This window comes from Anarrhichthys ocellatus, unplaced genomic scaffold (genome assembly GCF_004355925.1).
Source record: "Anarrhichthys ocellatus isolate YVR2014 unplaced genomic scaffold, GSC_Weel_1.0 scaffold203, whole genome shotgun sequence".
Lineage (NCBI taxonomy): Eukaryota > Metazoa > Chordata > Actinopteri > Perciformes > Anarhichadidae > Anarrhichthys > Anarrhichthys ocellatus.
Genome location: NW_022280233.1, coordinates 41,939 through 54,555, shown reverse-complemented (window position 1 = coordinate 54,555; position 12,617 = coordinate 41,939). Strand labels below are relative to the sequence as shown.

At 41.2% G+C, this 12,617-nt stretch overlaps 2 protein-coding genes across 5 annotated transcripts in view; both read right to left on the bottom strand.

Moving 5' to 3' along the window:
- Positions 1–198, bottom strand: part of LOC116400772 (rac GTPase-activating protein 1) — a 17,854-nt gene extending 17,656 nt beyond the window's left edge. Inside the window, exon 1 of the mRNA XM_031878790.1 lies at positions 186–198. The gene's annotated coding sequence lies outside the window, so the exon portion shown is untranslated. The remainder of the gene's footprint in view (positions 1–185) is intronic.
- Positions 199–466: 268 nt separating this feature from the next.
- Positions 467–12,617, bottom strand: part of dpysl4 (dihydropyrimidinase like 4) — a 14,361-nt gene continuing 2,210 nt past the window's right edge. The window contains exons 2-15 of one of the 4 annotated variants that reach the window (XM_031878802.1): positions 12,309–12,397; positions 11,966–12,150; positions 11,713–11,877; positions 10,628–10,689; positions 10,419–10,499; positions 10,227–10,295; positions 9,954–10,074; positions 7,803–7,950; positions 6,888–7,029; positions 6,600–6,684; positions 6,286–6,371; positions 6,006–6,185; positions 5,114–5,279; positions 467–3,874 (exon numbers count right to left, since the gene is read on the bottom strand). In XM_031878802.1, coding sequence (XP_031734662.1) covers positions 3,783–3,874; positions 5,114–5,279; positions 6,006–6,185; positions 6,286–6,371; positions 6,600–6,684; positions 6,888–7,029; positions 7,803–7,950; positions 9,954–10,074; positions 10,227–10,295; positions 10,419–10,499; positions 10,628–10,689; positions 11,713–11,877; positions 11,966–12,150; positions 12,309–12,397 — 1,671 coding nt within the window. In that variant the 3' untranslated portion in view covers positions 467–3,782. Of the gene's footprint in view, positions 3,875–5,113; positions 5,280–6,005; positions 6,186–6,285; positions 6,372–6,599; positions 6,685–6,887; positions 7,030–7,793; positions 7,951–9,953; positions 10,075–10,226; positions 10,296–10,418; positions 10,500–10,627; positions 10,690–11,712; positions 11,878–11,965; positions 12,176–12,308; positions 12,398–12,617 lie in introns of those variants that run through there. The other 3 variants (XM_031878801.1, XM_031878803.1, XM_031878804.1) reach the window with 3 other exon arrangements.

Genomic DNA, 12,617 nt, shown 5'->3' with positions numbered 1-12,617 from the left:
ACGTGATTCATGAAAGCTCATTTGGGACCAATCAACGCACGTGCGTCTCACGGCAGAAGTTTAGCGGTGCAGATTGAAAGTGTCGTTTATGTGATTAAAGCGTTTCACTAAAGATCCAGCAGACGACCACAGCTGCGGATCAATGGATGGATGAATGAGGGGATGGATAAAGAGCTTCTACTCACCGCAGGTCGAACCTCTAGCTGACAACTCGTCAGCTGCTTCACTGATTTAACGTGTCAGCGACCACGTGACCTCACCTGGTCTCCTATTGGTGGTGATGTCATCGGTGCAGCTGCCTCATCATTGGTCTTTTAAATAAATATATAATATAAAGAATATCAATACAAATGCAACTAAAAATGGATTAATACCGTTTGTATTATTTGTATTTGTATCTTTGTGTTGGTAGGGTCACTTCGGACTCTCATATAAAAGTACACACATATACACTAACGTCCTTTACTTGTTCTACTTTTACAATGTACAGTAACTTTGAACAGTCCCACATCTTCTGTTCAGACTTTAGATATACATTTTATTAGAACTCCACATCCTGTATAATCTGAGTACAGATATTATTGTAAGACATAAAAACATGGTTGGGTTTATGAGTGAAATATCTCAGAACATCTGCTTTTGTACATTCATGATTCCCAAAGTCTCTTATTGACTTCAATGATCCTGAGTTTCCTGCAGCGCCACCATGAGGTCTGTTTTTTACTATTTTATTGTCATGAAATGTGGTTCATTTAGATCCCTTCAGGATGAATTATAAATACTCTGGTGATCCTCACACTTTTCATCAAGCAGCATCATCCGGTCAATATGTTATCATGACAAACACTTAGCAACATGCTAACATGCTAACCTGAGATGGTGAACATTAAACCTGTAAAACATCAGTGATGTAAAAAAAACTGACATCTCACTCTGCTGGGTTTCTCTTCACAGTTTATTCATGCAGCTCTCGTATCTTGAAGTAGTTTTATTTTCTCCACAGGAACAACAACAACAACAGATGCACCGTCGCCGCATCTTCTTGACTTACAAACTGCCATGTTGGCTTCAGTGTATCTGTGAGGACAAACAACCGGCTGCTACAGAAACAGTTCAGTCTGCAGGTACACGGACGCCATGTTGGATCTGAGTCTGTGTTACAGTGTTTAATAAGGACGCCATGTTGGATCTGAGTCTGTGTTACAGTGTTTATTAAGGACGCCATGTTAGATCTAACAATATGTTACTATAGCAACAACTTGGCACCAACATGGCTGACGTGGGCTGCACTGTGGCTGAACTGTGTGTGAGCACTACAATCACTGATGCTAACACTTCCAGGTTAGAAAAACTGTAAAAAATACAAAATGATCATGGTATCAAATGAAGGCTTTACAATTCAAATGCACTGTTAAAAAGGACATCAGAGGACATCAGAGGTCATACAGTAAAAAGGGGGAGGGTGTCTGCAGCTGTGACATCATAGGCTGCCCTCATACTGAGTCAGACCATGGGTGGATTTACAGATGTGGTTTCGTCAAGTCAGAAACCTCCATCATACAAAGCAAGTTTATGGATTGGTAAACTGAGAATATGGATTGGTAAACCTAGCGTGTAGATTGGTTAACAGAGTTTACGGATTGATAAATGTAGTTTATGGATTGGTAAACCATGTTTATGGAGTGATACACTGATAGCAGGCATTGTTTGCAAGCTACCAGTCACTGTGCTTTAAACTAAAAGGTCAGTTTAAAGATCAGAATATTTGGGTCATGCTTTAGACTTAAACAGGTGTGGCTGCCGTCTATTTTTGTGGCAGGGCTGAGGTTGTTGAAGGTACTCGGTTGCTCAGTTTATCAATGTGTGGGCAGGGCCAACAGGAGAAAGCAGAGGACAGCATTTTGGAGTCCAGTTCTTAAAGTACGTCGCTGGTCAGAGCAGCTGTTTGTTTTTGGGGATGTTAGTCTGTTTTAGATATTTGTGGGTGGCAGAGTCATTAGTTTACATCCTGTAGGGGGCGTAGTATTGACGGGATTGCTATTTGAAGGCTACTACTGGATTTATTAGCACCACTTATTGTCAGTTGATGTTTGGAAGTTGACTAAAAGTCTAAAAGTAATTAACTTCATCAGTAACTAAAATATACTTAATCAGTCAATTAAAAGTACAAACATAATGAGTTGGTCCAGACTGGACTATCCCTGCGTTCCAGCTCAATCAGTCCAGAATAAAACGGACCAGTCCTCACCAGGACTGAAAATGTAAATCTACCACAGACTGAATTTACAACAGACCAATACAGATTAATATTATTATATTATTTACGGAAAGAATGGAAGACATTTCTTGATGAAGCCGGCTGATAATAAAAAAACATCTGAGAACAACAAGTCACAGTTATAAGAAAGAAAGCTCTACTAGAGGTAATTTAATATCCAATATGTTGTCTTCAGATGTCTGATGATGAAGTCATGTGATCGCGTCTGTACTGTTAATGAAAGAGCACGAAAGGGATACTACTACGACTACTACTACTACCAGTAGTGTCTTTATCAGACAGCACTGAGAGACAAAGAGAACACGAAGTTTTAGGACAGATGAGATGGAATGATGTTGAGTACACGTGTGAGGCTAAAACCAGTTAAAGTACCATTGCTGTAGGATTTAGCACTAGATGTTGGGTTGTAGTACCATCATTGTAACATTAATTAATACTTCTGTTGAAGTACAATAAGTGTAGGATTTAGTAAATAGTTGTATTGTTTTGTGGTGTTTGTAGTGCAGTAACATTGTTATGGGAGTTAGTACTAGTTATGGTTTGTAGTCCCACTTTTGTAACATCAAGTACTAGTTGTACAATAGTTGTAGGATTCGTAACATTGAAGTAGTATTTGTAGAGTTGTAGTACCATTGTTGTAGGATTTAGCGCTAGTTGTACAGTTTTAGTGTTTACTACTAGCTGTAAGGTAAATGGTTTAGTGTTATTTGAAGTACTATTGTTATTGGGTTTTCTACTAGTTGTGTAGTTATTGTAGGACTTATAGTATTTACAGTGTTGTAGTACCACTGTTGCAGGCATTGTGCAATTTCAAATACCATTATTTCAGGCTTTAGTATTAGTTTTAGGTTGTAAAGCTGAAGCACTTAAGTGCTAGCTGGTAGAAGTACTTTTTGGAGTGTTGTGTTATCGTCACTGTAACATTCAGTACTAGTTCAAGTAAAAGCTATTGTAGGGTTTGGTACTTGCAAGATTGTTGTACTTGTATGGTTGTCGTACCATTGTTTTGTAGGGCAGGGTAAGCAGGGTGTAGTATTTTTAGAGTTTTACTACTGTTTACTACTAGGGATTGGTACTGAGTTGAATTAGTTGAAGTACCTTTGTCTCAGAATTTAGCATTAGTTGGATGGTTGTCGAAGAGTTTGGTTCTATTAGAAGTACAAGTATTGAAATATCTAGTACTAGTTTTCGGGTATATATAACTAATTGTTGAGTTATAGGGTTAAGTACCAGTCAATGCACCATTATTGTAGGATTTAGTATTGCTAGTTACTGTTACTGTTTAGTACTGATTTTAAACTATTCAATACTAGCTGTTGGGTTCAGTAGTTGAAATACTATTGTTATAGGGTGTAGTACTAGTTGTAAGGTCGTTGTAGGGCTTAGTGCTAGCTCAAGTTCTACTGTTATAGGATCTCTAAGTGTTCCGCTGTATCAAGTAGTGAAGGAAAAACTGCAGTGTTTTGTTGGATGAACTCAACGTGACAGCTTGTTTCTACTTGTTTTAAGATAAGGATGTAATGTTGGATCGACCACCAGGCGGCGCCACAATCTTCTGAGCAGAGCGACGAGGTATGTGGTCATCAATCTGAGTTCCTGGGCAGAAGAAGATCTAAATTAGTGAAATTTACAAACCCAGTTGTCAGAAAAAAATACGTTGAAAAGTTGAATGCCAACAATTCTGAACCAAAAATACATTTCCTAAAAGTGGTTTCAAACCAGCCTCGTTTCATGTTGGCAGAAACACACAATGCCACGTTGTTAATGTCGAGAAATAGTTTTTTAGGTTTAAGCAACAAAACTAGTTTGTTATTGGTTAGAAAAAACATCATGGTTTGTGTTAAAATAATGTGTAACAGTCGCACCGTTAGCTAGCGTTAATAAATAACACCCTAAGGGGACAATCTAAAAAATGCTACGTAACAAGTGTAATATCAACGTTTACATTTGGTTTCACACGGTTTCCTTAATGACACTTCCACCACCCTCCCACTTTCTCTGCGTGTCGTTCGTTCATCCACAGAAAGTCTAGAAGAAGTGGACGTAGCCACCGTGGCGTCACCTATTGGTTTGTGGACTGATGTTTTCAAGCCTCAGCATTTTGGCTGTTGCCATCTTGGTTTTTGCCGGTCGCCATACTATTCTTTAGCAACCACAAGTGACACTAGTTGGTGGAGCTAAGTATAACTGAACACTGAATAAGACATTTTTAGGCAACCAAAAGTTAACAATTGACTTTGATGAAGTGAGAACACACTGTGAATGTCAATCACCGTGTAGCCCCGCCCTAAAGCATCCCCTGCTTTATGGTCTGTTTGACTCTAAATGGACCATAATGTACTAAATGAACATCATGCTGTATTGAAGAAGACTTGAAACTAGAGATTGAGACCATGAACTCATGTTTACAATGTTTACTGAGGTAATAAATCAAGAGAGAAGTAGAGTCATTTTCTCATAGACTTCTATACAACCAGAGGAGTCCCCTGGTGGACACTAGAGAGAATGCAGCTTCAACACATGAAGCTTTGGCTTCACTTTAAAGAACCGGAGGTTGTCTCCTGACTGTGTCACTTGCTCTGCCCTAATGCAAAAATGCCCTTATTCAACGTACCTATTTGTGGTGTTTTTCCCTCAACTGTTATCAAACTGTCTTCTTCTTCTTCTTCATCATATTTAACTGCAGTACTCAGCTGTTATATGTATAAACTTGATGTGGTTGAAACTTTTTACCTTGAATGCAACTCAGGGTCAATCACCTATAATTGATCAGATTATAGAAACACATCTGAATACTGCAGATACACATGTGTGTCCTGCGTTCGTGAACACTACCTGCCAGGGTGAATCCTGATTGGTGGAGGTTTCGGAGGCTGGCCTGGGTTTTCGGACAGGTGGGCCCCCTGGTGGTCGGAGTGGGTGGGACCAATTTAGTCATGCTCATGACATCATGAACCGGACCATCGTAGTTTCCACGGGGGACACCGCGAGCCTCAGCCATCTGAAACAAAGAGACCAAACTCCTGAGGAAAAACATATTCTTTATGGATTGATCGGTCAGTTATTAAATTGATCAGTCCATCAGAAATCAACTAGTTCAAATAGTTAACCGACTAGACAGAGGCTGAACCGGTTCGTTGAACCAGTTTGTTGTTGCTTGTTGGCCTCCACCTGTACACAACTTGTTAATCTGACAGTTCTCACTAATTAGCATGCTACAAACTGTGATCCTCTGTCAGAGTTTTAGCCACATACATGTACGAGTAGATCAGCTGGTTAACCAGTAAGTCAGGAGGTTGACCAATTGGTTGGTTGGTTACCTTTCTACAAGAAATGATCCTCTGTCAGACATATTAACCAGTTGGTCAGGCAGTAAACTAGGTAACCAGTTAGTTAGGTAGTTAACTAGTTCACTGGTTAACCTCTGACAGAATTGTAGATAGTTCAGAATCAGCTTAATTTGACTCCGGTTTTCACTTTGCTCTCAACGTACATACACAAGTTTACAATAAACAAGAGAAATATAAAAAAATATAAAACAAGGACAACAAAAAAAGTAGAACAGATGAAAGTATAAACATTTAACATTTAACGACTATGTACAAATAAATATAAATATATATCCAAAAGTATATATATGAACATAAAGATATACAACAAGGACAGTGGAATTGACTGGTTATCCAGTAGGTATGGTAGTTTAGTTGTTAATCAGCCATTTAGGTACCTTGCTGCGGGCTCGGATCCTCTTGTAGACGGTGTCTGGGAAAGCCTTTCTGGGAATGAAGCGTCCTGAACCTTTCGTCACGTTGAGTTTTCCGTCCTCCAGAACGACTCGACCGCCGCTGATCACCACTGACGCCACGCCTTGAAACTCCAAACCCTCCAGGATGTTCACCTCCACCGTCTGCACACAAACAGGCAGTATATTAGAAAGGATGATGAACAGTTTAAAACGATTGACGATGAATTTTGATTCCTGATGATGAAGATTGATGTGTTGTTACCAGGTTATGAGTCTTTGCAGAAACAGTTCGTGTCTCCTTTGGATTCCAAATGACGATGTCAGCATCCGATCCTACAGCGATCCTGCCTGAACACGGGACGGATACACCAGTCTACTGTGTTACAGATGTCTAAATACTCTTTTAAATTTAATCTCATTTAAAGTATTATATTTACATTCATCTTACAGTTTATTCCATCTCATCCTAAGTAAAAAGTGAACGAAACCTATCCTCTTTTATACGGTGTGTTAGTAAAAGTAGAGCAGCAACAGTGTCTTTATCTTCTCCAGAGTGGAATGTTTTCTGACTAATACCTTTGCGTGGGTAAATGTTGAAGAGTTTAGCAGCGTTGGTGCTCGTTACTGCGACAAACTCGTTCTCATCCATCTTCCCCGTGGACTGCAGAGAAAGAATGACAAATGCATCTCCACATTCATATTCCATCATGTTGTCCCAACCTTTGAAGTTGAAACTTTGTGATAGTTCAGAGTTTACATGTATACAGTACAGTACAATACAACATCCTCTACCCTTAGAGCCTTGATTCAGAAAGGGATATTTTATGGAGCATGACGGCATTTTCACGCTCACATCGAACTTACCACAGCTCTATCCCACACCACAGACATCCTCTCCTCAATTCCATTGGTTCCTTCTGGGATCAGAGTGAAGTCATCTTTACCGACTGCTTTCTGAGCTGTGGAGAAGCTCGCCTGAGCGCTGGACGTCACCTGGAGGTCTCCACTGGAAAAGAAACAGTTAGAGTCATAATAACAATGCTAAAAGGGAGGTAGAGTCGTACTAACGAAGCTAAAAGGAAGGTAGAGTCGTACTAACGATGCTAACAGGGAGGTAGAGTCGTACTAACGATGCTAAAAGGGAGGTAGAGTCGTACTAACGATGCTAACAGGGAGGTAGAGTCGTACTAACGATGCTAAAAGGTAGGTAGAGTGTCACAGCTCTGCCACCATTTTCCTGTTTTTTCCATCTCTCACTCACCTAATCAGTTTATTCAGTGCGCCTGCCAGTCACACCCACCTCGTCAGCTCATTACTCTCACCTGCTCACTCTACTGGATCAATATTTATACCCCAGTCACACACGCACTCACTGCCAGATCATTTTCATGTCTACCCGCCTGTTTGGCTCGTCCTGTTCCCGGGTTTCCCTGTCTGCCTGCCCTGCCTCGTCCTGCTGGATTTCCCCCCTCGTCTCTTGCCTCGTCCGTGGATGCCCTGTTATGTTCCTGTAAGTTTTCTGTTCTGTTTTCATTAAATACCTGCTTCACTCTACTTCTGGTCTGGTCTGCATTTGAGTCCTCCACCACACCCCGTGTCATAGAGTCATATTAACGATGCTAACAGGGAGGTAGAGTCGTACTAATGATGCTAAAAGGGAGGTAGAGTCATACTAGCCATACCAACAGAGAGGTAGAGTCGTACTAGCCATACCAACAGAGAGGTAGAGTCGTACTAGCCATACCAACAGAGAGGTAGAGTCGTACTAACGATGCTAACAGGGATATCAGGTACTGTGGAGTTGAAGGATCCTGGTTGAGAGGCGGGCTCATGACAAAGGCAGCAGCTGTGGCCCAGTCTTTTGACCAATAATGAGAACCGTCAGTGGCCAGGCTGGCAGTGATTGGCTCCCCATACACCACGATACCTGAGGACAGAAACATGAGCATGTTTGACCCACAAGCTCTTTGAGTTTGCAGCAAATAGGCGGTTTTCACATTTTTTTACTGGTGGCGGACCTGTTAGGCGGTGCGAACACAGCCTCCACCTTCTTGAAAAGATCATTGTTGCAATATTTGTGGACATCAAAAAACCTGTGGTTATCCGAGTCCGTTATAATGTTTAAAACAGGTGCGTTTCTCCTTCTTTTACTTTGGGCATGCATCCCGACCCCAGCCTTGCAAACTGTTGGCTAGTCGGTGTGTGTGAAACACACAGAGCTGGTCGTAAACAGGCAAGAGGCTGTGTGTCGCAAACTGTTGTAAAAACCCAAGTAAGAAGAACATTTTGAAAGTACTGTATACATGTTGTGACGGCCCAGGGCCTCTGCCAGGGAGTGGTTATCTTTCAGTGTTCCTGGATCGTTAGAGAGGGACATCAGGAAGATTGGAGGCAGCTGGCCACGGCCTTCGCCCTACAAGACCCGCCCCATCCGGAGGAAGAGGTGGCTTCTTCCCCTGACACACCTGGTGTGCTACACGGAGTGTCTGGCAGCAGCAGTTACACCGTCTGGCATTCTGCGAGAATGTTCTTCTGTGTTGCACTTTGAATTGTTCTGACCTTTTGCTAATAAAGGTATTTTCTTTGTTTAGCTCCGTGCCTGAGTTTTCGTGACCTTTTGTTGTGGTTCTAGAGCCGGACCATAACAATGTCCAAAGCATGCTCCTAAAACATAGATAATTGTTTTAATAAAGAATGGTTTGACATTAAAAGCAGACTTCAAAAGGTGTGTTTTAAGTGCTTTTTTGAAGTAAGGGAGCGAATCTAAGGTCCTGATGTGAGTGGGTAGACAGTTCCAGCGGAAGAACCTCTTCCCTTTCAAATGAAAGGGTTGAGTCAAAAATGACTCCAAGGTTGCGGTTTTTGGAAGAAGGGGAGACAGTGGAACCATCGACGTGGAGGGAGAAGCTGTTGGTATGTTTGGTGAGGGATTTGATGATGACTTCAGATTTGCTGCAGTTTCTTGAGGGAATTGGTGCTCATCTACATCATTTAGGCAGTTGGTGATGGTGGATTGGGTGGTGTTGGTGATATATTTAGTAGAGATATAAAGTTAGATGACGTCCGCTAACAGTGAAACTGGAGACCATGCTGACTAACTGTGTGACCAAGAGGGAGGATGTAACTGATGAAGAGGAGGGGACCAAGCCAAAAGGGAACACCTTGTGAACCAAAGGTGAAGTCAGATTTCCAGTTGTTTACACAAATGAAGTGTTGTCTGTCTTAGAGGTGGGATTTGAACCATGAGAGGGCAGTGTCATTTGATACTAAAAGAGGATTCCAGGCAGATGAGGAGGATGAGCCTCACCTATAAACCAAACAGCAGTTCAGAGTATCCAGCCTTCACGGAACTGCTCTGAGCTGCTTAGAGCTGGTGTCAGAAGAACAAAGGAACAAAACCAAAGAACCAGCTGGAGCCCTAGAGCAGTGAAGGAGGCCATCTGAGGAAACAGTCCTCTCAGGTTGGTTGGCCACGGTGATTCCTGAAGCATCAGACAGCTATCAGGAGGTTAAAAAGACTGCAGCTTCTGCGGCCACTGAAGCAAAACTCCGGTAGGAATTCAGAGAGAACTTTTAGTAGTTCTCAAGGTAGTTCTGTTAAATTACGACATGACTCAGGAGGAAGAGGAAGGACTTAGTCCAGACTGTTCTCAGCAGGGAGGAAAACTGTTGACCTGGACTGAAAATGCATTTTTAGGAATTCCTCAACCCAAAAGACTTGTTCTCCATGAAATTTAGCCTGAGATGCTGAAAGCTCTGGATATCGTTGGACCGTCTTGGTAGACTTTGTCTCGTGGAACAGTAAATGTGGACTGGCAGAGCGGATCAGTGTTTGCATCAGAACAGTCCTTCTAAATGAAATGTACAGTTAAATCTGAACCTGATGTGGATCGAGAGGTGTAAAAAAACACATGAGAATGAAGATCTCACCTTTCTTCCTGGCTTTAGCGATGACATCAGCAGCAGATTTGCTCATCACCTTGGTAACATATAGCGGACAGTTGGCCTGTTTAGCGATGGTGACAGCTCGATACACAGCTTCAGTCTCCACCTGAAACACATTACAACACACACACTCATCAGTAATACACATGTCTCACTGGCCCTGACACCACCTGGTGGACGTTTGTATGAGGATGTTTTTATAGTGTGTTACAGGCATGATTACAGAAGTAATGACAGGTGTGTTACAGGTTTGTGTACCTCCTCAGGGTGTGATAAAATGTGTCCTTCAGGTCCAGTGATGCCGAGAAAGAGAAGTTTCTTCTGTTCCTGAAACAAAAAACAGTTTAAATTCATGGTAAAAATATGAACAACAATGAACCTTCAGCTGATTTTTATCCCTGAATTCATTCATTTTGCTTGATTGTACTTGACTTTACTCAGGTGTATTACCTCATCAATGATGTCACCATTCTCAGCGTGGACCTGTGCGATGGCCCCAAGATCCCGGAGGACCCCAAATGCCTCATAGAGCTAAAACCCAAAAACAAGAAGCAGATTCATTCAAATGAAGACATTGACATAAACTAACCATAACCAAGCTTAGCAACAACAACTACAAACAAACAACAAGCAACACTAATAGTTCAACTGTAGTTCACCTGAGAGTCGGAGCTCTGGTATTTGTCTTTGTAAGCCATGAAGAAAAGGACGGAGTTCACACCTGAAACACCAATATTACAATTAAGTTCACACCTCCATCTCTTCCCTGTTTAAACCCACATGTTTCAGATGTTTTCAGACATTCTAATATCTTGATATAATATCTGACCGTAATCCAGAAATCATAGAACTGTAGTTACAATATGTAAATCAGTTTATGGTGCCATCAGTCATTAAGGTTCAACCAAGGCCTGCTTCCATAGGTGTCTTCTTTCAAAAGCAGGCTTTTAGTTAGGTCTAAATTATGTGGGCTGAAGGTCTTATTTATAATCACTTTTTATGATTGATCTTTAGGGTCTTTAGTGACTTTAGTATCTTTAGAGTCTTTAGTATCTTTAGGATCTTTATTTTCTGTAGGGTCTTTAGTATCTTTAGGGTCTTTAGTATCTTTAGGATCTTTATTTTCTGTAGGGTCTTTAGTATCTTTAGGGTCTTTAGTATCTTTATTATCTGTAGGGTCTTTAGTGACTTTAGTGACTTTAGTATCTTTAGGATCTTTATTATCTGTAGGGTCTTTAGTGACTTTAAGGTCTTTAGTATCTTTAGGGTCTTTAGTATCTTTAGAGTCTTTAGTATCTTCAGGATCTTTATTATCTGTAGGGAGTTTACTATCTTTAGGGTCTTTCGAATCTTTAGGGTCCTTCGTGACTTTAGGGTCTTTAGTGACTTTCATGTCATTTGAGTCTGAAAGTTGAAATCTCAAAGATTTTTATTTAAATAAATGTCTCACTATCTTTCTTTGAGTAGTATGGCTAGGGTTAGTAGCAACAAGGTGATTGAAACTGTTGCTCTCTGATGAAAGTATTGTAATATTTATGTATAAGCAGTATAATGAACATGGTGTCTGTGGTGACAGTACTGGAAATAAATGTTGTATTACAGTTTTTCTCCTTTGTATACACAAATCAATGGAACTATAAAATGGAACTGATTAAGTCTGAATTCCTTTGTTTTCACTCAAACAGAAATGTTGTATCAACCAAGAAATGTGAAGGATTAGTTCTTCAGGGGTCTTTCTTCAGACCTTGATCTTTGATGAGCGTCTCCAACTCCTCGCACAGTCCTTCATGCCAGCGAGTGATGTCCAGGTGTAGGGAGAAGTCGCAGCACACCCTCTGCTCCGCCGTCTCCCTCCACTGATCGAACGCTGTCAATAAACTAGCCCCCGGCTCCACCAGCACATGGTCCACTGTAAACACAACCATCACTGTTATTACTTCTTTATGTGCCTGAGGCGAGACTGATGAGTATTGATAGGTAATTGGTGATAATCTGACTGATGGTGGTGGTTCCTCCGGACAAGGCAGCTCTGGTTCCCTGGTAGAAGTCGTCGGCCGGGTTCATGCCTCTTTGCGGAGCGTTCAGGTTGGTGTTGGCATCGACTCCTCCGGGGATCACCAGCTGACCGTACGCATCCACCGTCTTCACGCCGGTCGGGACGATCAGGTTCTCCCCAATCTGTCTGATCAGGACGAAGGAAAGGAAGTCTAATGATGTCAGAGACAGGAAGAGGCGCCTGGAGGTCAGGTGGACTCCAACTAGACCACTGAAAACCAGCACTGTCAGCAAAAAGCATGAATGACTGTGAGACCATAATTTATAAATATCAAATTTATTTACCTGATGGTCCCATCCTCTACGTAGACGTCAGCGTAGAACGACTGGTCGTCATTGACTATCTTTCCTCCTTTGATAATCAGACGGTCGCCCTGGAAACAGAGAGTGGTTGCTGGGTAAAACATTCTCACCTGACTATCAAAAACACAAAACAGACATCTATAATATATAATATGAAGTTATCTGATGATCACGTTACATATATATCATATTATATACTGTATATATATATATATATAACGGAGATATAATATATATATATATCTCATGTATATATATTATATCTCCGTTATATATATATATATATATATT